Genomic DNA, 26218 nt, shown 5'->3' on the forward strand with positions numbered 1-26218 from the left:
GAAGTCACAACGGGGACATGGATTCATGCAACACCACTGCCATAGAGAGGTCAAAATAAAGGAGAATTACATTCATGACAACACGTAATCACATCTCCACAGGCAAAGAGCAAAGGATAGAACAAAACATGTATAATAGTGTTTGATATTAATTTCCATTTTGGTGGAAGGGCTCATTTAGAAAGTGGCACTCCATGGAGGCCTGTGAAATTATGAGCCTTCAATCTACTTCATTAAACTTTACTTAGCTGCCCCAGATCGGCCGACTGAAAAGGTCAGAAATAGTTCTTGATTAATGAACCTTATTAAATGTACTAGGACTTGGAACTTGTTTCATTTTAAATCACTAACACAGCTTTCCCCAAAGTCGCCTTTCTACAACTACTACATGTTAAGACATTCGTACTTTATCTTACCACTTTACAGCAAAAAGAAATAAAATTACAGATGACAAGAACAGCACATACAGGGAAAAAAAATGGTGACGCAGGATACACTGGGGACTGTAAGGGAAAGTGTGATCACCGGGCCAGAAGGCAGCAGCTGGAGGAACAGGAAGTGCTGTAGGAGTGATCCAGGAAGTCAACTTATTGGCACTGAATGCACATGGTAACGATGACTTTATCCATGACGAGTTTATCCACTGACCTTGCCCCCCCCCCCCTCTTTTTTTTTTAATTGAGTAAAAGAACTAGAACTTGTAGAAAGAAAAAAAACTCCAGTCCATTTATTGAGAATCAAAGCTGTGTTCACCCATGCAGCACAAACAGAGGTGCACTGACCTTCATGGGACAGAGTAGGGGGAAAAGAGGTGAATTTTTATTTCTCTTCTTTTCTTTGTGTTTTTAATTCACTCAGAACTGTCCAGAATGTGGAGATTGTGTGCTCCACAGATGAGCTGGCTTTGTTCCACTGCCCTCTGCATCTTTTCAGTAACAACTGAATGATCACATATTCTCAAGTGCTGACTGGAATACTAGTGAGAGTTGAGGTTTGGTTGGTCAAAATGTCTACTAAAGGGTTGTTTAGGCCTAGTTTCGTATTCATTTATTTACCAGTTCATGCATTATCTTTTAAGATTATCATATTCAGGGTTCCCACTTTTTCCCTGAAATTATTTTCCAGGGCATTTTCAGCCACTACAGAGACAAGTTATCACATCATACACTGATCCATTCCCCCTCATTCTTTGGAAGTGTTCTTTTCTACTGTTGTAACTTACATTTACCCAGGTTGTTTCTATGTTTACTACTCAGACATTTGATGTGCAGTCTATGGTTATAATTTATCTATGAAAAATATTTTCAAAAGTATCAAATCTATCACAGAATAATGCAAACACACCCACAGATTATACCGTAGCACTTCATTAGCCTGATAAACGGGAATTTCAATGTTCAATTGGACAATTCCCGACTCAACTTTCTCTTCTCTCTTACTTTCTCTCCTGGATTTCCTCTAAAAATATTTGTATATTTTCAATAAATCACTGAAAAAAAATGTCCTTTGTTTCATCTCAGTTTAGGCACACAAGGTCATAAGGCAGGGGGAGGATACATAATTTTCCAGGATAACTTAACCGTTTCCAGGACATTTTTTCTCATTTTACATACGTTTGCCATGACTGGAAAACTGGTTAATCATTTTCTAGGTTTTCCAGGACACGTGGGAACCCTGATATTAGTGGCGGATAGCAGTTATACATGTTGCTGTTTTTTTGTTTTTGTTTCGCAAAGCTGGAAATAGGAAATAATTTTTTAGTAGAAGTCCCTCCCTCTGTGTAAAACCTGCCTTTAGTAACTATTCGGTGCACTCTGACAATAAAAAGTACCTGACCAGTAAAATCTACTCTTTGTCCCAACACAATAAATGATCAAATCTACTGATTAAAAACACAAATTATCAGCTATTATCAGGCTTTGAAAATCAAAACACCATATTGGTCTGCACTCTCTTCTGGGTTTTGTGTTGAAGGAAAACAGGTCAACTGTCCCCAAAGTATTGACTTAAATGACCTACAAATGCCTACATTACTCCTCAGTAAAACCACAGGGAATAAAAGCCACTTGAAATCACAGATTCATCCACTATTAGAACCACAAATTCCCAGTGATTTCTTATCCCTGTGGTGTCTCATTTAAAAAAACAAGAAAATTAAAGATATATGCCCTCTGCACACCACTGTATGTGGAAGGAGATGGTTGTTAACAGAAATTTTAAAAAAGATTCTGGAAAACTGGCGTATTATCCTGTCAGTGGTTCAGGGAATGAACAGACATGGGTGGTGTGGGCTTTGGTAGGAAGGAAAATTCTGGTTGCATCGTCAGCAACAGTATTTTAAGACAAAAATCTACAGGAAAATCTGACTTGTGCAGTAAAAGAGGGATATTTGACTAAGAAACGACAAGAAAAAGTATTCAGTGAAATAATAAATTGCCTTTAGAAGTCACTGTAGGGTTTGTTCGCGTCTACAACCAAAAACAACTTCTGAACAAGGTGATTTAACAGTAACCACTCTAATATTAAAATGCCAAAAGGATAAAACACTCACCAAAACACACTAATAAAGAGTGAACCCTTTACATTTGCTACTGGAGGAAAAAAATCTGATCCTGACTAAACTGGACATGCTGATTCCAAATCTGAAATCAGTATTTCTCTTTTATGTCAGGATTTTGAGTTATGTGAACATGTAAAACAAAAAAAATAAAATAAAAATCTGATTTTGCCCCAAATCTGAGGATAATATCTGCTAAACTGAACAAATTTACTTACTAGACATCAACATTAAGCCCAATGAAGAATAAACATAAGTAGCAGAGACCATCAGCTTGGCTCAGAATTGTTCTAATATGTTTCAGATACACTACAAACAAAAAGTTCAGGATATTTCTTTTTTTTTTTTTGTCATTTTTTTGGTCATTTTTGCCATTTGTAAATAAAATTATGTCTGGTCATTAAAAATATGTTTCAATTCACACACAAAACAGTAAAAAGCACTGTACAAGAATCCCAACTGAAAAAAATATAGCCCGAAAATTCAAAATATCCTTAACTTTTGTTTGTAGTGTACTTGTTCTTGTGGGTTGGATCAGTTTCCCATGTTAGGAAACTGTCGTAATCGACAGCATGTTTCAGGTACTTTGTTTCCGTTTCAGAAATATCTGGCTGAACTTGTTCACCTTGCTCATCACTTAAATCACCTAATGTTGCACCACTTGCACATAAGAATTCCATGGTGTAAAATTTAGAGAACTGAGCTTTGATACACGATCACCAATGAATTCTCCAATCTAAGGTCCAGTCAAAGCTGTAGCATTCAGCTTTACAACACTTTGGACTGCACTCATTTTTCTTTCAGTTATTGAAGGTCATCTGAATTTTCATCACTTAGCATTTACAGAAACTAAACACTGGCATGATACGCTGCTGATGGCTATACTTTGACTTGTGCATAAGTGAAAACCCTGATGTGTTAGAAAAATTCTGATTTCAGATTTATGAATCAGCGTATGTGATTTTATCAGTGTATCTGATTTCAATAAAACCAGGTACTCTTCTCCTGCTAGCAAAAGTACTCTTGACCAGTAAAATCAAATAACTCAAGGAAAATCTACGTGTAATGTTGCGCCTTATGTTAGCCACCAGATGGCCCCTTTTGTCACCTAAAGACTTACGGACAGAGACGTCTGAATATTTCAAACACTAGGTGATTGAGGCAAATAGGAAAAGAAACTAAAGATATGAAGACATAAGGGGAGCCAGGACTCTACATAAGCAATAAGCGATGTACCTGAGCTCCATTAACATATTATGTGTGGGTAGGGACAGTCTGAGTTTGTGGGGCAAAAACCCTAGTGCTTCTGGACAGACAAGCGACAGACAGACGAACGGACAGACCAACTGTGGGGACAGATGGACAGAGACATGGAGAGGGGAGACCAGTCAGGATAGCCCACCGGTTACTGTTGTAGGAGGGTATGTGGCCCCCACTCACGGCCACACTTTTGTTGTTGTTGGCTAACATTGTTTGGGAGAAGAAGGAGAGAAGGCAGATTAATGAGGAGACAGAGCAAGATCAGCATCACTCACAACCACACATCTACCACTGGACTATGAGCTAACGGACAGCAGGAAGCCGGGTCAGCTGACCTCTGCTGATCCAGCTGGACCGGTGGGTTGGGCTTGTATTTTAATCATTTAAGTCATTCTTTGCAAATGCATGTGAAACTGCATGTGATGATTCACGGGAAAAAGCCATGAATATATATATATATTTTTTCTTACTTCATTTGTGTGACAAAGCTGAAAAAGTATTAGTCTGTGTAATGCAGCGCTGCGTTAAAGCTTTTTTCAACTATCATCCCTGCCTCTTCCATTTTTCTTAAATTACAGTCATTAGTACATTTATGGAAAGGTAGCTGACATATGTTATTATCTGTCTGACTCACCTTGGCAGGTACTTATTGAGCAATCAAGTTGTAGTTTTACCAGAGCCACTTGTTGAGTTTTTAGGAAAAGGCTAAGTTCAAATTAGTGAAGTCGTATTCAGATCCTTTACTTGAGTAAAAATACCAATACAGCAACGTAAAAATGCAGTTTACAAGTGAAAGCCCTGCATGAAAAAGAAACGACAGTAAAAGTCCAGAAGTGATAGCAGCAAAGTGTGGTTAAATTATTCAAGTACAAGTACTGCTTCTTATATGAGACCAGTTTAGATGATTCATACTGAAGCATCACTGTTGGTGCAGCCTGTTACTGTTGGAGCTGCTGGATGAGGAGGTTTTAATGCACACATGGGATTTCACTCTCTGGACTTAATTATCTAATCGTATACAGATAGAAATGGGGTTTTATTTCAATAAATGTTCAAATACAGGCAAAAATGACTAACAGGTGCAGCTGTAACTACTCACAGACATCTAGAATAGGAACCTGACTACTTTAAAAGCTTATATTATCCATTGTGTGAAATCTTTATCCTAAAAATAACTAATAATTCAGTGCCTGTAGAAGGATTTTCCTGTTACAGGTATAAAGCAGTGTAAAATGTAAATTCATAAGTACAAGTACCTGGTTGAATATGTGTATGTTAACCATTAGGGGTGTTAGAAAATATTGGTCCTGCAATATATTGTGATATTTCATTTCACAATACTGTTTTGCTATTAAAAAGTACTGTATCGATATTTTTTGGTATTTATTCAAATGCAGATATGGCGGAGGTTCATTTTTGTTTTTTTATTGTTTATATCTTATTTATTATTATTTAACACTGTTTTATTAAATAATGGTCATTTGAAGCATCCTAAAAGCGCTTTTTACAGTCTGAGACGGGCAGATGTTAGTTCCTTTGTTGGGATTGCACAAAAATAATGTTATGATGTTAGTTGTGAACTAATAGAATATGAACATTTGAGCAGGATCTTAAACTGTAATGTCTGTAAAACATAATTTAAGTTTTAACACAGGAACATTTTGTGATATAGCATTAGACCCTGTTGTGATCAAACAAAAATGTGTTTAGTATTTATGCATATTTCTGGTGTAATTCAAATCTTCCAGGAAACAAACAAAAAATTGCCTTTTTAACAATATTGTGATATATGGTCATATATCGTATTGTGACCCTAGTATTGTGATTTGTATCATATCACCAGATTCTTGCCAATACACACTCCTATTAACCATACACCTTTGTTTTAGGTTATTGCTGTATCTCCACTAAGAATCCCCCTTTTGTTCCCACTGGACTGTGTTTGACTGTGTGTTGTGCGTTGCTGGAGCAGTACCTGGTGCTGGCAGATCCAGCTTGGCCTTCCTGAGCTCTGTCATGGACGCCTGCAGCTGCTCAATCACGATGTCATCGTCTAAAAAGAAATCTTTGGACAAAGTCACCTGCAGAAACTCCACCAGATCCTCCATGGTCAACTTCATTAGGTGCTCTGCAACACACAGGAAAATCAGACCATTCTTAACATTGACAGGAGTGTTCCAGAGTTAAACTTAAATAGAGGAGAGAAAATGGCATATATACTAGTATTATGCTTTTAGTGTATATGTCCCACAAAAATGGAACATCCTGCCTGATTCACTTAGATATGCCACATCAGTAAAACAGATTAAAAAACTTATCTTTTTTCGACAGAGTTCTGTTGAGTTGTGTGTGCATGTGTGGCTGTGTGGGTATGTGCGCATGTGTGAGTTTAAGTGTGTACATATGATTGTTTACTTGTACTTACACTTTTTTATGATTGTCTTTTACTGTAGCTATATTATATACCTATTGCAAAGCACACTGGGTCTGCCTTGTGCATGAAATGTGCTTTTTAAATAAAGTTGAATTGAACTGAATTGAATAGTGTTGGGGGTAATCAGGCTGTGGTTAAAGGTTAAGAAGAAACAGCATTAAGACTAAGTGTTGAAGACTTACTCTTGTGCAGTTTTAGGACAGTGTAGGACATGGCAGGTAGCACTCTTTCACCCTCTAAGATGTAGATATCCCAAATCCTGAGGGTGAGGGTGAACGGAGTCTGGACACAAAGACATCAATACGTTAAAAAGTGGTTTTGTTGGTATTTCCTCCTATGACTACTGTTAGTTTGTCATTATCTAAAGCGATGACCACATGTAAACACTGGTATAGTTTTGCATTTATGCCAGTGTAGCTTTTGAACAAACAATATCGTGTAATCCTGTACATGTGTGGATTGATGGTGAATTTACTCACTCTGTCCAGGAAACACTGGAAGAACCACTTCATTGTGTAGAGGCTGGTGTACACTTCTTGACTGTCCTGTAACACAAACAAACCCAGCACAAAGTGTATTCAGTGCACTGAGCAGGAATACAATTAACAACAATGGTGTGGTATTAGACCAACTCCAATCAGACTAAACATGAAGAAGATTTATTTCATGTTACTCTGTTAATTCCTCTAATTCTCAAATTTTTCCTGCACACTGAAGGGTATTGTGTTCACCCATGTCCATCAGTGTGTGAGGACATGACAAGTATAAGTCATCAACAGATACATCTAGTGTATGAAACTTAGTACATACTCTATATTGACTGTACTGAATCCTTGTAGGTTTTTTGTTTGTTTCCAGTTTTCCAATTTAACAAAATAGTATTTGAAAACCTCCAGTGAGTGATGCTCTACTAAACCACTGAACAAATATCTACAAGTATTTACTTATAGTTCAACAATTAACAAAACAGAAACTTTACCAATTATGTACGATGGGTCTTCTATCTGTTTGCAACTGGATGTAACTGATTCCATTAATTATCACCTTAAGGTACAGGGTGTAATAACATATTCTCTAATGTTAACAGTTTTACTAAATCTAACATTTAGGGCCCTTATATAATAATAACTGCCCCTCTGCTGTGTGTTTTACCAGGTGCTGTTTCAGTTTCGGTATCATCTTCTTGAGGATGCGGTCATGGTGCTCCTGGAAACGCATCAATTTTGGGAAACCAGGGACAAAAAACCCTGAGGGAAGGTAAGGAGAAGATGGATCATCAAGTTAACTTGGCTGTCTGAGAATATTTATGTGGTAAAGTGTAAAGATAGTAACCATACAGTAACCATGTCACGGTGTGTCACAGCCATGTCTGACTCTCTGTTAGTGAGTCCTAAAGTCACTTCAGACATACATGCATTCATACACTCACTGAATGAATCTGTGTTGTTTTTCATGTTAAATCACAGCTCTGTCAAGCCCTTTAACTTGTGAGTAAAAACAATAACAGTAGCCTAACAGCACATCTAGAATCAGCTCATCTCATTTATTAAAAGTCATCTTGAACTCGTGTCTGATATTTACTTTAGTGTTAACCCAAATAAACGGTCACTAACTCTGTCTGTAAACTGTCTCTGACTGTTTGAGTGTGTGTTACCGTGCATGGTGTGCCTCTGCCCAGACAGTAGTTTGACTAGAGCCCAGAAGGCATCCTCTTCGTTCATGTAGATGAGCAGCAGAGCCGTGATCTGACTCATTCCCTGACAGTAGCCGACCTCCTGCGAACACACAGCACAACAAACATCTAGTAGTTTTGGTTCGTGCCCACCTCAGTCGGGGTTTTGAATGTTTCATGAAGAAGTAGCCGGATTGTGCAATAATGTCATGGTGTTTTCTCTTATCTTTTACCTTATCTTAAATGCTGTATTTTATTCTTTGTCATCGTTATTTATTGCTAGCATGTTTCTTTGATTGATTGATTGATTGAATGATTGAAATCTTTATTTCGAACATGTAGACGGTGAAATCAAAACAAAACCAACCAACAAGATATCAGCAATGATACATCAAAGGTTGATAAGTATACAAGAGAGAAAAAAATAAATAAATAAAAATAAATGAAATTAAACATGCACAAAAAGGAGTAGGAAGAAGTAAAAAATTATATTCTTCTACCCCCAATCTCTGTTCCTTGTGACCTCTATATAACAACAACAACAATAATAATGATGATGATGATGATGATGATGATGATAGATAGATAGATAGATAGATAGATAGATAGATAGATAGATAGATAGATAGATAGATAGATAGATAGATAGATAGATAGATAGATAGATAGATAGATAGATAGATCCTTATTCCTATATACACACACTAATATAATAATACCCATTTACAAATGATCATACCAGCATCAGCACTCTCAGATATTAATAAAAACTAAAAAACAAACAAAAACCAAAAACACATATACATATATAATAAAAATACATATCATATTCTATATTGTCCTATATAGTAATATAGTAATAATATATATAATCCATATTAAACTAGACATTATCAACACATACAAAGACAAAGCCCCATTCTGAAAACAACCGAACCCACCCCCCCCCCCCCCCCCCCCCCCCCCCACCTTCCTCTCTGTATTTTGTAAAAATCATTTGTTTTTCAACTATTTGATGTTTGGACATTGTTTCAGCAGCACACTCCATCTGTTCTATAGTTTTACACCATTATTTGATAAACAGAACCTTTTCTTCGTGGTTCGACATCTTTGGATCTAAAAATTTGTCATTTCATGTCTTTTAACTATCTATGAGAGTCCTGTGCAATATGTGTGGGTTATGTGATTGCATCTTTGTTCTAGTCTAATACTTCTGTGTTATTAATTGGCAGCTTCACCTTGCAGCTTTTGGAGTCCAAGACAAATTTCCCTAAGGGGACAATAAAGTGTATCATACCGTATCGTACCGTACCATATTGTATTGTATCGTATCGTACCGTACCGTACCGTACCGCATTGTATCGCATCGTATCGTAGTATTTTGGGAAACAAATACGTCACTTCCTCTCCCCGCATGTTTTAAACCCACATCCATGTATTTATTCCTTGAACAATCCTTCACCTTCCTGCGTTAACATATTGTTTATCTGGTGTATCTACATGCGTTGTGTCATCTGCTCTCACAGCCCCACCTCCATTTAAAACGCTTGTTAGACCACTAATATATTTAGACTTTATTTGAGTAAATTAATTAACCTCTGTGTTGTGCCTTTAGTGGGAAACGATTTGTAGAAATCAATGCTGGCCTAATTTGATCTGCCTCTTCCTAATTATCCAAACAATGGGCAATTAGGGGACCTCAACCCAAATACATGGACATGAACACTGCAAAAAACATAACCTAGTGTCTAAATTAGACACAACACAATACTAACAGTACAACCATAGAAAGTCAAATAACTCCAGTAACAGTTTGATTTATGTTTTCTGTAGTCCTGGTAGGTAGAAGATCAGAATATTATTCATGTCTAAATCATTTTTTAAAGATGTACATATTTCTAATGCATGTTACTGATTTCCCAGAGTTTTTTTTTTTTTCTATGGTCAGAGAGCACAGGGGGAGCTCTTTACTTAACAGTTGGCAAGAAAGCTGAATACTTGGCTCAGGTCTTGAGGAGCTGTAGCATTTATTTACTGACAAACTGTGGCTCAAAGTGAACATTGACTCTTTAACTGATTACTTTTCTTTCCTCCAACCTCCAGTACCTGCCTGCACACTAAAAAGTCCCCAGCAATAAAAAACAAGGCCCCGCCAGACCTTAGAACTCTGACTGGGTCTAAGGAACTCAAAATAAAAGACTTCTTCAAGGAAACCTGTGACTCCAAAAACAATAAGGCACAATGTGACAGACAAAAAGAAAGTAAACTGAGTGTGAATGACTCACCGTGTTGTACATGGAGTAGGCTGTGAGGACGTGGAAGAGAGCCTGCTGCCTGAGAACACAAAGAAAAAAACCCACAATTACTAGAAAAACAGTCCATGGTTTACAGCCAAGATCGTCATTCATGGTTTTGATTCTCAGTTCTCACAACCTGTTTGGACGTTAGCAGCTCTACATCAGGCTCTGATCTTTGAGGTAAATGTGCAGGTTGAATGATATACACCTGATTTAGCTCAGCTCCTACCCTGGCTTTATGTTTTTATATTAAACATTAGTGAAGTTAAATCATTTTAGTTCAAGGGACACAGACCCAATCTGATCTTAAGTGGGCTGGACCAGTAAAATAAGAGCATAATGACTTAGAAATAGCGACAACTCCAAATTTTTCTTTTTCTTTGCTTTAGTGCAAAAAAAATAAAATTATGCTATTCCTTTCACAAAAAAATACAAGTAACCTGAACAAACGGAAATTTCTCAAGAAAAATAAGTGTAATTTTAACAATATCATGCCTCAACTTGTCCTTTATCACAGTGGATCTACAAGGGCATAAAACTTAGTAACAGGCATACTATTGTTGAAATTCTAGAGCTTGGAATTTGGAGTTGTCATTATTTATAGGTTTTTCTACTGTTATTTTACTGGTCCAACCCACTTCAGATCAAATTGGGCTAAAATCAGTTTCACACCCTTGACTGTTAATACCTTCAGTGTAATTTTTGCACTTTGCATACTCATCCCACGCGCTGCATTGGAACCTTTGGCAGGCCATATGTTCGACACCCCTGAGTTAAATCATTAACAAGAAGCAGAAGTCCTCACACAGAAAAGGGGACATGAGTGCTCTCACTTCCATGTCAGGGAAGTCAGTGGGAAGCAGGTTTGAGGCTTCAGCTTCTAGTACTGAGTGTCACCTGGTCAGTTTGTCACTGCAGCGTTTCTAACCCTAACCCTTGTTCATCTCTGACAGCATGTGTGTTAAGAGATGACATAAAAGCCTTTATCTTTTTCTGCCATGTTTTTGTTTTATATCAGAGACCTGTTCTGTATTGTTAGGAGATCAATGTTTAGAAAATTACATTCCATACAGTAATGATCTTGTCTTGTACAATAAAATGAGTGATAAGTGAATTTTAACTCTAAAAATAATGATTTGTTACAATTTCCAACAAAATATGTTTTTTCCCTCTTTTTTTTTAGACCAGATTTTGTGTTTTTGTTATGTGAGACTTTAAACATGCTGATGATTTGGCTTTTTTTTTACAGATAGCTGTTAACTCCTCTAATTTTTCTGCAAACCATGAATCTGATGCAGCATTCCAAAGTGCTGAGAGGTAGAATACATCTCACTTGGAGTTAACTACATCCCACCTCAAAGCATTCCAGAGGATCCAAGTTGAACATAAACAACAGATATGGAGGACCGCACATCTAAGCTACTATTGGCTTTGTTACTGAAGAGGCATTTTGACTGTCGACAGTACAGTGTTCTCATATACGCAAATGAGATGGAAGAGGCGAAATGACGGATGAGCTAATTATACACTGTGAAGTTTTTTTTGCATTGCGAACTTGCACACTGTGTGCCGCCATTGTTGTGGTGATGTCATGTTGTTTATCATGGTGAGGTCAGGGTAGCCTGGCAGCTATCCGGTTTTCTCAGTGTATTCAACACTGAGAAAACAGTCTGGAACTGGTCCAATCGCTGTGAATTATGCCCGATCTATTTTATACCGGACCAATCACAAGTCTTGGGGGTGGGTGTTTTGCCATGCGTCACACACACTGACTTCTTTTTGTTGTGAGTCAAAGTCCAAGTCTGCAAATCTCTTTACAACTGTTGTTGGTTGTTTGATTCAAAAATAAGGTTTGAATTACAGATTACACCCTGTATTTTTAAATTTCTCTGACAAAAGTGTCATGTCCATCTTATCTGTGATTGGTTTACTCTGCGCCTGTTAGTCCCACCTTCATATTTGGATTCAAGCCCCGCAATTCCAGACAGATTTCTTATTGAGAAAGACGGATGGCTGGCCAGGCAAAGGTTGGGGTACTTCGATCTAGTCCCACTTTACAACTAGGTCCTCCGGCTTTGGCAGGCGTTCCAGTGCATTTTACCTAGCTGGATCTCGGAAACTTCCCACCTCCCAGCACTTCGAAATACAACATAAGAAAAGTACAGGCCAATATGGAATGTTCTGATTTGATATCATGTTCCACAGCATGCTGCTGAATGCTGTTCTATAAATGTTTTCATGTCAGTCTCCTGCTGGTGTTAATTTACACCTCTAAATCAGTGAACTCAAGCTGTATTTGTAACCTATGGCTGTGGAATCAGAAGGAGTCCTGAGTGTGTGTTTTCACCGTGGTTATGCATTATGGAGGGACTCACTTGACATCATAGCGATGCATGAACATGATGTGATCCCTGTAGGTGCGGTTTACATCCAGATCGATCTGTCGAATGTCGGGGGACACTCCTCTGGCCCTGGCCTTCAGCTTCTGAGGATGACCATGAAAAACAGAACAAGTCAGAGAATGTCTTTCAAGTCAATGATCAAAGTGTAATGAAAAAAAGTCCAGTACCAATTAGGGACGCACCGATACCACTATTTTCCAGATCGAGTACGAATACTTACATTTGAGTACTTGCCGATACCGAGTACCGATACGAGTACTTAATAATCCTTTTCCAGTTCTTAGTTACTTTTGTAAATGTGCTTTATTGTCGTTGTTATTAGTCTGACTGGAAAAAAGTGCTGCAACTGACATTTAATGTGTTGGAATGAGCATTTTTCAATTAATCCACCAGGGGGCGCCGCTCTTAATTAACCATACTGGACAAATACCACGAAGAAAAGTAACGTTTTTTGAGAAGAAGAAGAAGAAAGTCAGTAATAACAGACATGGAGACGACAGAGGCAACACAAATGTGATACTAATATTGCAGCGTTTTCACTGGTAAGGTTTAAAAGCTTAGCTTCAGCAGGTAGAGAAAAGAGAAATGAGCGATAAGTTTGGTTTTCACTTCTGTTGGCGGCGGTCCGCACTGCTCTGTACACCCGCTGGTATTCTCACTCTGTTTACGCACCTGGTAAAGGGATGGAATGTACGCAAAGGATGGACAGAACGCTGCATCCGTATCTGTCTGTGTCTTTAACGTTACTTGCAATCAGCGTTACTTTTATCACTGTCACTTACTTTGAAAATCTCCACACTCCCCACACATTATTCCACCTGCTGCACTGAACTGTGAATGTCACACAGCCGTAAGTGGTATCGGTGCATTTGTATTGGATGTCTTTTACAAGTACGAGTACACACACTGAGTATTAGAGCCGATGCCGATACTCGTATCGGTATTGGTGCATCCCTAGTACCAATGTACGAAGTCTAAGGGTACATCCTAGACACCACTAGGTCTAGAAACCACTTTCTGAAGGTTTAGGTCATGACCGCATTTTTACTTGGTCTTGTCTTGGTCTTTGACAAAGAGGACTTGAGATTTCAAGACCTATCAAGACCCAACCTGGAGGGCCATGTGTGTCTGCTTTATTAGGTAACATCTTCACCAGGGTTTCTGCAGGTATCAGCAAATCGCATTTAATGCTTTTTAATGCCAAACAAATTTAATGCCCACGTCCAACTGCAGATGCAGTTTTATATATAGTTTTATGATGGTTTACTGTCGACAGGCTTTAACCAGGTTCTGAATAGTTCTTCCTCCAGTCACTTCTGCTGAAACTTGACCTTATCCATTTTTCCGACATTTGCTAATATTTCCTCCACTCTTTCGCCACAGCATGAGGACGCACACAGCATGTTGCATTCCAAGCATCCGGTGTTGTGACTTCGTGTATCAGCCATAAACAACAGCCAATTAAAGGGTTCAGTCTGTCAGTCATCACGCTATACTTCCGATCAAATTTTTTCAATGTTTATATAATCAAAAATAAATCGTGAATAACACTGCTTTTTTTCCCATCAAGTGTATTAAATTTTTTAATGCCTCTGGACATCAAAATTAATGCTTTATAGTGCCATTTTAGGCCTTAATTTTCACACAGTCTGTTTACTGACTTTTAATGCTTTTTAATGACCTGCTGAAACCCTGTCCACTTTGATTAAAAAAAAAGAGAAAACCTTTAGTTGAGGTGTTAAACCTACTGAGGAATGCACCTAATTCAGTGTTACCTTAAGAGAAACTGAGGCATTCAGTTCCTGTGGTGACAAAATTACATTACATTTTTTTGCAAGTTAAGTAGGCTTAACATTTTAACCCACCAAGCCCTGGTGCTTTGAATGTTTTTTTCTCTCTGACTCACTCCATCACTCAGTCTTTGTCAAACTAGGTGTTAGATACTTAGAAGAAAACTACATAAGATCTGCCTTTAGGAGTTTTATAACTTTAAAGAAGCTTGTTATTTCAGTGTTTTAGAAAGAAAATGAAATGGTTTGATCAAAACACTCCATACATAATGTATCTATCTGTGTAAAGTCTGACAAACTTGGTTTCTCTTATATTCCTGTCATGAATTTGGTGTGGTCTCAGTCTTGACTCAAGTTTCAAAGATGTCAATCCCTCAAAGTCTTGGTCACGATTTGGTCTAGTTTTAGGTGACCTTAACCACAACACTGCTGTATGATCCTGTATACTGATTATATGTCACACAGGTTTAACCTCAATGACATTGACTTCAGCTGGAATTCCACTGCTAAATTAAATCGGGCTTCACTACACGATAATATTTTTTCCTGATATAAATGTATTAACAAATTAATTTAAATGGATTTGTTTTTATGAAATTAAATATTTTTCAGAACAATCAACATCTTTGATTTTAAAGGGAAATACAGTGGCTGCCCACATGTGTTTTCATCCAACCAGAATTAAGAAATGATGTTGCAGTTCAGAGTTGTATCTGTTTTGTTGCCATTACGGAGGTATTTACCTGCATTTTCATTCATTTCAATGTACTTGTTTGATGTAAATAAATATGGTACCATTCAGTTTTTTTTTTAGAATTGGCCTCTACACAGATTAAATTCTGTAAATCAATTCTCATACAAGTTGAAATACATTAGTATTGACAGATATTTCTCTTCCACAGTTTGTGTGTTTAATGTTTAATACGGGTGCCCTCAACTTATTATTATTACAATGCTTCCACACTGACTGAAGGCAGCAATATATTGATCCAGACAGCACAGCTCTCTAATGAGATCCAAAGTTTGTCTCCTCGCGCAACAAAAAGTACTTTAAAGTTTGCAGACGTGAGATTCACACAAACACAATTAAGCCTCCAAGCCCACATCTTGCTCACAGTAACAGTGAAGCTTAGTGAAATCGAATAATGCCGGGGTGCAGGCTGGTTGGCTTATGAATCCTTATGAGGCCTGAGCCGTAATGAGCTGCAGCACTGGTGTTATAAACTGGTGTGGGAGAACAGGACTGTAAACTGTTTTTAATGGTGGGATCCCAATATCTTACCTCGTAGAAGTCTTTCTTTTCCTCCTTCATTTTGGGAATGTCGAGAAGCAGACACCACACCTCCCCCCGGAGCTGCAGGGGGATTCCCTTATAAATTCTTCGGACCAGCTGGAGGAAGACAAACAGCAGGACAACTTTCTGTTAGAGGAGGCTTCAAAGAGAAAGGCTGCACCTTTACACCAGCAGCAGAGCACAGGGCATATAAGGTCACATCTGCCGGGGATGTTCAATGTTTCAAAATCTTATCTGTCAAATACTCATACAGCTCTACCTGGCCAAGCTTTCTTATTAAATATTAAATATCTGTATTTCTTCTGTTTATTTATGTGTACATTCTGGAACACAGTTCAATTGCTGAACTGTTGTTGAGGTATGTACTTTTTTCCCCCCTATATCCTTCAGAGACCCAGGAAAGTACAAGTTTTGGCTTTTCTATATTAAATAATTGCCTCGATTGGAAACTGCATGATGCAACAGTTTTTTCCAGATACCTTGTTTATGCAGTGTCCTTTGCAGTGGACAGTGGTTTTTTTTGTTTAGTTTTTTAAGCTGTGAAACTCTTATCCCCTACAGAGGACAAAAACACTTAACACATTCATCCATAGATCCCTGCAGGTTGGAAATATGCTGCAATTTAAAGGCAAATGAAACTCCAAACTTGAAAGAAGACAGATCACTCTGATTTTAGCACAGCTGATTTTTTTTTTTTTAATTTTGTTTGTGCCTTCTTTTTTTTTTTACTCATACAGAAGAGGTTGTATTTGCACTGATATTCCACATTTAAAAGCAAAATATAGATGTAGTTGTCAATATTTCTCCACTCATACTGCTATAAGCTATGGTCTATGGAATGGATGAAGACTGAAATACTATAAAATATACTCCATATTATGTACTGTATTGTGTTGCAATACACCACAGAATATTTGGGATAGAGCTGTCATGGTGCACAGAGCAGCATTTCAGATTTACCGTATGTGATTTGAATGATAAAATTCAGCCTACTATACAACAATAGAAGATATGGAAGTGTATATGTGTTTATTTTACACTGGTACAAGTAATTTGTACTTCATTGTACATTGACTGACACAGTTGTCTTGTGGCAGAGAGCATCTGTTAGAGCAAAGGCAGCATGAGTCACTTTTGGCACATTTCTGGTTGAAGTGTATTTGGTACCAGAGGTTAAATGATGTGCTCAGGTGCATATCTGTGAAGTACACAGAGTGAAGTGGGTTAAAGAAGTGGACATGGTATTGAGAGGGAGAGAATCATTGTAAAATCCACAAGCCCAGACAAAAGTGTAACCTGGACAACTTCAAAAGGTGGGTTTTATCTGTTGGAGAGCCTGACCACAGAAATGTATTCTGAAAAATTTCTCAGAAAAGAGAAACCCATCAAGCCAAGCTGCCCTCAAAGATGTCAGAGATACAAACAGAGTATGCATGAATGTAGTTGGCGCTCTAAATAAGCAGAAGCAAAGGGCTTTGGAAGGTGAACCACAGCCATCTGCCTGGATGAGCTCCAGGAGAGAAAGAGACAGAGTGAGAGAGAGAGACTGCTATGCATGCAGAACAGTCCAAAGTAATTCACTGTCTACAGAAAGATGGAAAATCAGTCGGACTCTGGGTGAAGAAGATTAAGTCTTAAAACCCACTGCTGAAACAGCAAAGCTAATCGGAGCAGTGAATTCTCCGTTTGCAGCTATTAAAACCCGACCAGCCGGAACAGTTCTGGAGGAGATAAGTAGGTGTCAGGACCTGAAAGGTGTGTGTGTGTGTGTGTGTGTATGTGTGTGTGTGCGTGTGTGTACAGGTGACTGACAGGAGACAAGGATGACAAAGACCGTCCTGCTGTATTGCAGAAAATCTGCTTATGGTTCTGTGACATGTCTATAGCTCTGATCAAACATTTTCAGGTTTACTAAGGAATGTGTCAGTCATCTCTATGATTTTTTAACTACTTTGTCTATTCTATGTAAGAAAAACCACAGAAGAAACTGGTTTTCACTTCTAAGTCGAGGATAAAAGAAGCATAGGGAGTCAGAGGACTGATTTATAGAGATGTGTTTTAATCATAAATCAGCTCCTGTCTGTAACCTCCAGAGTGTGTGTGAGGCGTATGAGGAGTGTGTCTGTTGGTATGTATGTCAGTTGGTGTGTTTCTCTGTTAAAAGCCTGCATGTCATCGTAAAATTAATGATGTTTTTTGACGTTTTCTCTAAAAATGTGTGTGTGTAGGTGTGTGTGTGCGTGTGTGTGTGTGTGTGTGTGTGTGTGTGTGTGTGTGTGTGTAGACCGCTGCACTTGGGACCCTAGTCTCTCCAGTGCAGCCTTGTAATTAGGCTCTGATGAGCGAGTCAATGAGAGCATCTGTTTGACTAATCATCCTTTAAGTGTGTGTGGGTTCACTTCACCATGCATCAACGTTTACATTTCTGTCTTTTGCTGCATTTTCAGCTTTTATGTCAATGATCTGTGAACAAACAGAAAGCTAACCTATGTTTTAACTGAGTTGTGAATTTAACAGAACTTCAAATACTTTCTTGTCCTTATACATATTAAATCCTTAATAAAAACTAAATGACTTTTAAAAGTTTGATGTATTTTTCCCATTTATTCAGACAAAAGCCGACATAGAAATGCCTGGACATTGTTTTATGTCTTTTCCAATTCTGAGCTAAGATCAGGTGCAATACTCAAATCCATAAGTACTAAATTGTATGGATTTCATATGACTAAATAATATGAATCATATTATTAAAGATTGTCAAAGATCACTAACCAACAATAATCACCTAATCTGAAAACTGATTACTAACTTCAGTGACTTTTCATACAAAACTGACAGACATTGGCTTCTTACTGTCACAGTTTGCCCAATTTTCTGTTCCTTTTTTTACTGAACAAGAGATATCACTGTGTAGATGGCAAAGAACTTTTTCAGTATGCTTTTTTTTTTTTTTTTTACTTTGCACAAGCAAAATATTAAGTATGTAAACATTATTTTAAAAAAATAATGAAAATAATGAATAAAATAAGTGTTTATTTGCAGTCTTAGCGAAAACAACAAAAAAACATACAGCAATACTACAACGTTACATAATTGTGTTCTGTTGAATGAGAATCATTGCCTGATTAACGTTCGTTTCATGTCTATGCTCTGGAGTTAATGTAATAAAATAGATACACAAAAAGTAGTTGCCTTTACGAGTTTATCTGAACATAAATATGCATGGGCTCAAAGGCCATGTCAGACAAAACACTGTGTGCAAATGTATCAGAATACTGTGAAACACAGTGTGACCTGTCAAATAGGCCGTGTCCAACTGAGAACCATTGTTTACTGTGTCCTTTAACAGTTTTACAGTTAAGTTCCCTTTACCTCAAGCACATCTGAGTGCGGAACAGACACAGAACAGAGAGAACATGTGATTGTTCAACTTAAAAAAAATCAGTCATTATTATATGAATATTTAGGTTCCAAAGATACAAATTACAAAGTATTACCATCTAGATACATCAGCTTTAACACAAATCCCTGGTTACTATCAGAAGAAGTCACTACATCCACATGCTGGGACAACACGTATAGATGCCATGGCACCACAAGGAACACTATCATTCCTGTTGTTCTAAACACAATAGCTTTGGGCAGAGCTGTCATGTATGGAACAGGGAGAACAAGAGACAACGTGTCAACTTTGCATCTGCTCAGCTTTCTCTGTAGTTCCCTACTGTGGGCTAAATGTTTTAAGCAGCTGGCAGTGGAGGAAACAAAACAAGAGACATACCAAGCGTGAATGTGTGTGAAAGCTCGCTGCTGACTGATACAGAGAAGATGAAATATCCCTGAAGCTTTAAAGAAGAAAGAAGCAGGAGGAGGAGGAGGAGGAGTGGAGGGAGCGAACTGTTGGAGGGAGGGGCTGGATGCTCCTCTGCGTCCTTGGCCGCTGCTCCCCATGAACACTTCTTTGAAACAAAAGACTGTCTGACTATGCTCTCAGTTCCAGAGATGAGGGTGTTTCACATTTCAAAGCCAAACCAAACACACGTAGAAAATCCCTGCTGAAATCAAATGAACAAATGAAGGGCATGGCGAACCCCTCCAGGCAACACCACAACACAAACCAGGCCTGAGAAGACACTAATGAAGGCAGCCATAACTGATACCTGCACCTCTCTAATCGTCCTTGTGGGAGGCTGCCTAGGAGAGTCACTCCTATACATCTGCTGCTGACAGCAGGACCACAGCAGAGGGCACAGGAACACAATAACACCTCCACAAAGCCCATATCCATGTACTGTTCCAATACTCAAGAGCAAAGGACTGACACAAATCAACTTCTACATTTCAAGTGTGGTTGTAATAATGATCTCTATGCCACAGTCCTGGACTACAAAGTTCACATTCCAGGACTGTTTGCCCAATAGTTTTCCTCAATTTATTCTGTCAAAAATATTGTAAAACACAGTAAATATAGTCTAAAACCTATAGATACTTATTTTCCTTCAAGACCAAAAACGATACTTTATATATTTACCACAGTCCAAGAATTCTCCAAATAACCGATTCTTTTCTGTAGTGGTTAAACCAACTAAAGCAGTATAGTCAGCAGAGTAAAAACCTCTAATAAAGCTTAAGACAAAGTTGCATTGTTCAACTAATAAACCAACCCTCCTGAAACATTAACTTTATTTTGAGATATGATGATAACTAAAACCTGCCCTAGCTAATGATTTTCTTCTGAACTGGCTCTGGATACATTAAATAACTAGAAGCACTCGGAGAGCGCAGACCTCCGCCAAGGCTGATCAGTGGCCCCCCCCCGTGGGCCTGGTCTGCGCCCCCCCCCCCGTGGGCCCCCCCACCCCCGATCACCACCAAAATTTAATCATTTCTTCCTTATCCCATTTCCAACAAACCCTGAAAATTTCATCAAAATCTGTCCATAACTTTTTGAGTTATGTTGCACACTAATGGACAGACAAACAGACAAACAAACAAACCCTGGCAAAAACATAACCTCCTTGGCGGAGGTAATCACCTCTAAATATGTACGTACCAGAGTAGGTTATGGTTTATTACAGTTATTAACACAGATAGAATTGAAAACTAATGCACTTCTATTTCAATGCCTTTAGACCTCATATAGTGACAAATTTAGTCATGGAGTCATTACTAATAAATACATTTGCACAATTATTTAGAGAAGCGTCAAAGAAGTAGCTGTGGTGAGTGATGTGGGGGTGGGTTACCTTTTCACTGTTCTTGTATTTGTCCCAGCTCTTCAGCATCTTCAGCCATTTGGTGGTCCTCTCCACCTCTGTGTGTCTTTGCTGGGTGGAAATAAAGAGTGGTATGTTAACGACTTCACCTAAGTTTGTTTTTGTCACTGTGTTCACATGTGATGGGAAAACACAGAGATGCTCTGGTTAAAGTGTAAGAACTTTGAGAACACATGAAGTCAGTAATGAACTCCAGTTTTACTGCAAATCAAACCACATTTGGCATTTTGAAATAAAACTCTGGTGACCTTGTTCTATATTACTGTAAGTATTTTCAAATCCTTTTAGTGTGTATTTACGTACAGGCTGTCCATAAAGGCTCTTTCCGATTTAAAAAATTTATCCCAAAAGCAAATGAATAGACAATCTGTGGAAATTATTACAAAATGAAAAGTTGATTTTGAATTTCTTTGGCCTCATTTATTACACCTCTGTATGGGCACCATTAGTTGGCTGAAGCACATCAAGATGGTACTGGATTTCTTGTCATGCTGGCTGTAGCGTAGAACCATCATTGGTGTCAATGGCATCAGTGATCTTTTGCTTCAGGTCCCTGATTTTTTGAATCTTTGTTCAATACAAAATATATTTAATATAACCCCATAGAAAGAAATCCAGGGCAGTGTTATCTGGTGAACGAGGCGGTCAGGGAATTGGACCATCCCTTCTAATCCAGCGGTTTGGAAATGTTTAATTTAGGAACCCACCAATATGTAGTCCCCAATGTGGTGGTGCACCATCTACCTGGAAAATGTTGGTTGGTTGAAGGTCATCCAGTTGTGGGACCACATATTCAGTCAAAAGGTCAAAGGAAACATTTGCTGTTATTGAGCTCTCATTGAAGAAAAATGAACCAATGATTGATCCCACAATGTGATTATAAACTTTGATAACCACTGAGTACATAGAACAAATCTGATTAACATATCTCATCAATTGCTTTTGTAATAAATGTTTTAAATTGTAAAGTGACTTTGTGGACACCCTGTATTATGTTTTAACTGCATGTATTCATTTTCATCTTTCTCCATGTCTCTTCTATCTGTTCTTGTATTAATTTTGTTATTTCATGAAGACTGAGGTGAAGGGAGGTCTTCAATGCTGCACACGTTTTTCCCTCATGGGACACTTACTCTGCTTTTGATATATCAGCAGTTGTGCACAGAAAGCAACATCACAGGTTGTTATTAAAAGAAACATGTAACAGATAACACAAGACTCTAAAAATGCTTTTCAAAGTTTGCTGGAGCAGGTAGGAAAAATTGTGTGATATAAAAAGAAAAGAGAGTCTCTTTTTTTAGTCCAAAAGTAAAATATTTATCCTCAATAAGTCCTAGAAATATCTGAGCTGACAAATGTTAACCATCAGAATTTTTAATCCAGCATTTTCCGCTTCTTAAAAATATAAAAACTAAGCTAAAAATAACCTTGCGCAATATTTTAATGCATTCTTTGAAAGAAAACACACACATACAAAGAACAGCTGCAGCTGAACGTTATAATAAATTCACAGTTTTCATCAGTTTAAATTCACTTCTTTTCCACCAACAAAGGACCGATGGATCACAATTATTGAAGGAATATACACAATGGAAAAAATAACTCACAAACTGTGACTACAAGAAGCACAAATGGACAAAAAATGGAATAAATGGGCTGATTACAGAACTTGGAATGGTATAAGGACTGAAAAATGTGAATGTAGTGTTGTGTAGTGTAACCAAGCAAGATTTGTTTTTTCGTTTTTTTTTATTGTTTTTGGTGACTATGTGTTTATAAAATTTCAATAAGAACTTAAGTGAAAAAAAAGAAAGCTTCTTTTCAATAGACGTTTAACACACATGAACACGGCACAGATCCCCCTCTTCATGGAATCTTTCCTAATGTTAGTTACTGTACACAGGACAGTAGGGTCAGCTTTGTTTGGAGGACAACTAAGACAAATGCTATGTGACTCACCTTCTCCTCCACTGAGTCGTAGGATGGAAGTTCATTCTCACTAAGGATAGCAGAAGAAAGATGAAAAAAGTAAGAAATAAGCAGAATTTAGGAGAATTACATCTATCACTTAACACAGTTTATTCCGAGGTATGTGTTTGTTTGTTTAACAAATCGCTCAAAGTCAGATTCTTTCCACTAATTGTAAGTTGATGAACCGGTTGATGTAAATCCGGGTCAGTGCTTGTCACACTTTGCCTGACGGTTATCAGAAGGACATGGCATTTATGATGTCAACGCTCTCACAAACAGGAAATAACAGATTAGACATTCCTCATGTTGCTTCTTATCTGAGTTTCAAAGTCACACTGAAGTGGTTTCTCTTAATACAGTGAATATTTTTGTTTCTTCACCAGTAACACTGAGTGCTACCTACCATCTGGGGAAATAAACACTTTGTAAAGGCTTTTGATTAATAGTAGATTCTATTTGCTATTCTATGAGCACTGCAGACAAATACTTCCTCTTTCCTTACCTCCTGACAACACTAACCCACAAATTAGGACTGTATAAAATAAATGGATGCAGTCACCCACTGGATTACTGCAGAGACATCAAGTGTTTTACAGTCTGGCCACCCATATCTTGGTTTTATGAATCCATAAGTGATCATATTTGGCCCAAGAAGATGAAACTGAGGAGTGTTGAGACTCACTGAGTTAAAGCTACTGGCAACATACTGGAAACCATTATAGATGCACATGTCTCTGGAAAACACTAAAAACACTATTAACCTGACATGTATTTCCTACATACAGTGGGGGAAAAAGTTTTTGGACACCCCATGCATTTGTCATATATTGCATTAAGAATCCCTCTCAAGTCATTGAACTCTGCCAAGTGTTGTTCCATCCTCCAAACCCACATGCTCCCTTCTGCACATGCTCTGTTCTATTGAGGTCAAAACTGGATATTTTAGATGACGAAACACATCCAGGGTTGTTAAAACTGTCTAGAACTTAGTTTTGTTATTTTTTATTTTTAACGATAAACAAAACAAATCATTTGCATTTGTTTGTGTGTCTGATGCAGCCAGTCCTTTTGAAACACAAAAAAGACTTTTCTGTAAATATTTCATAACAAGTGGTTTTTGAGATTGTGTAAAATTAAGGATGTCAGAAACCTTTTTTTTCCCACTACCATAGCATTTCCTTAACACTGCCCAGCAAATTTAGCTACTTCCTAAAGAGTAACATATATTTGTATTTGACAGCAATACAGTCAACCTACTATAATATATAAGCACAATAATTAGCATGTGGGCTGGAATAAAATATAAGGAAAATTAAGCCTATACTTAACTAGTGTAGCTAAGATTTAAGATAAGAAAAAGCTGTGTTATGACTCAGTAATAAATGTCACAAAATATCTGTGGAACACCATCCTTTGGATAAATGTGGTTTCCTAACTTTTTAGTTAGAACAAAAATTAATTTCACTTTCAGTTCATTTTTGTTAATAAATAGAAGCTCCAAAAGTCGGGCGGCCATGGCTCAAATGGTAGAGCAGGTCGTCCGGGTTCGAATCCCGCTCTGTAACAGTCATGTGCTGTTGTGTCCTTGGGCAAGACACTTCACCCTCCTTGCCTCCAGTGCTGCTACTCACACTAGTGTATGAATGCATATGAATGTTTGGTGGTGGTTGGAGGGGCCGTAGGCGCGGATTGGCAGCCACGCTTCCGTCAGTCTGCCCCAGGGCAGCTGTGGCTACAAATGTAGTTTACCACCACCAGAGTGTGAATGAGAGAGTGAATGAATAATGGATCCACTATGTGCTTTGAGTATGCGTTAACAGAAAAGCGCCATATAAATCTAATCCATTACATTATTATATATTATAAGTCTAATTCAGCAGGTAAGCAATTTTGCCCCTTGTACAATATATGATCAATAAGAGCACATATGATAATTTGTATACTTTGCAACACTTGTAATGTATTTGTAATCAGTCTACACTTTTATTTTCATAAATATCACAACATGATAATGTGTGTGATTACATTTATACATACTGGATGAGAGTCAGTTAGATTAGCATTTACTAAGACCAGTAATTATCTTAATGCCTACTGAACTATTACTCAATTAGATACCACATAATTAGCCTGGCCAGCCATCCGTCTTTCTCAATGAGAAATCTGTCTGGAATTGCGGGGCTTGAATCCAAATATGAAGGTGAGACTAACAGGCGCCGAGTAAACCAATCACAGATAAGATGGACATGATGCTTTTGTCAGAGAAATTTGACAATACAGGGTGTAATCTGTAATTCAAACCTTATTTTTGAATCAAGCAAACAACCAACAATAGTTGTAAAGTGATTTGCAGACTTGGAACTGACTTTAACTTGCGATTAAAAGATGTCAGTGCATATGACGCATTGCAAAACACCCGCCCCCCGGACTTGTGATTGGTTTGGTATAGACAAGATTGTGCATATTTCACAGCGACTGGCCCAATTCCAGACTGTTTTCTCAGTATTGAATACACTGAGAAAACCAGATGGCTGGCCAGGCTACCACATAATATTCCTCATTAACAACAGTAACTAACATTTTCTCTGTTTTCTAAGTAGGCTCCTCTTGTATGTATCCTTGTAAATAACATGTAAACACCAGCTGCTTTTTAGTGAAGTATAAGGAAATTAGCCGGACAATCAAAGTCCATTAAAATGATGCTTTGCGGTTAATTTTACACAACACCCATCTGTCATGGGTTTGTTCAGTGTGATGTATCCTCCTCTGCCCAGTCCGTGACCTTCACCTCAGGATACTTCTGTCCCTGTCTTAAACAATCACATAACCCGTGGGTCGTGTACGTCCCTGTGTTTTTTTTCTTCCACTGCCTCTGGGCTGATCGTACCACTCCATCCGACACTGCTGCTCTGTGATTGAGGCTGACCGAACAGTTTCCTGCCTGCATGTGCCAGCCTATATATAACACAACAGCACAGTGTAGTTTAAGAGGCTCGCAGCCTCCAGACCACCACGGCCAAAGCCGCAAACACACTCCTCTCTTAGTAACACTTGTCTTTACAGCCTCTCATTTTCTCTCTTTTTCCTTCAGTGTGGTTCTTCTGTTCAAACAAGGCTTTAAAGTTTATTAACATAGCTATTAAGAATAATAACAGGCCGTGATGTTTTTCTGTGTGATCTTACTGGACGAAGCCGAAGCGATCGACGACTTTGTACAGGTGGAAGTTGGTGTCCTCCCAAGGCTCCACGGTGGCCTCTTTTCCCT

General features: G+C 38.1%; 1 protein-coding gene across 3 annotated transcripts in view; it reads right to left on the reverse strand.

The window, feature by feature from the left end:
* The window catches only part of usp6nl (USP6 N-terminal like), a 94050-nt gene that overhangs the window by 3288 nt on the left and 64544 nt on the right, over nt 1-26218 (reverse strand). For all 3 annotated transcript variants that reach the window (XM_030149012.1, XM_030149010.1, XM_030149011.1), the window contains 11 exons: nt 26137-26216; nt 22942-22981; nt 20953-21033; nt 15695-15802; nt 12596-12705; nt 10209-10257; nt 7906-8026; nt 7404-7498; nt 6731-6796; nt 6434-6533; nt 5793-5945 (listed from right to left, as the gene is read on the reverse strand). In XM_030149012.1, the coding sequence (XP_030004872.1) occupies nt 5793-5945; nt 6434-6533; nt 6731-6796; nt 7404-7498; nt 7906-8026; nt 10209-10257; nt 12596-12705; nt 15695-15802; nt 20953-21033; nt 22942-22981; nt 26137-26216 (1003 nt within the window). The remainder of the gene's footprint in view (nt 1-5792; nt 5946-6433; nt 6534-6730; nt 6797-7403; nt 7499-7905; nt 8027-10208; nt 10258-12595; nt 12706-15694; nt 15803-20952; nt 21034-22941; nt 22982-26136; nt 26217-26218) is intronic.

The sequence above is a fragment of the Sphaeramia orbicularis genome, chromosome 12, assembly GCF_902148855.1.
Source record: "Sphaeramia orbicularis chromosome 12, fSphaOr1.1, whole genome shotgun sequence".
Taxonomy (NCBI): domain Eukaryota; kingdom Metazoa; phylum Chordata; class Actinopteri; order Kurtiformes; family Apogonidae; genus Sphaeramia; species Sphaeramia orbicularis.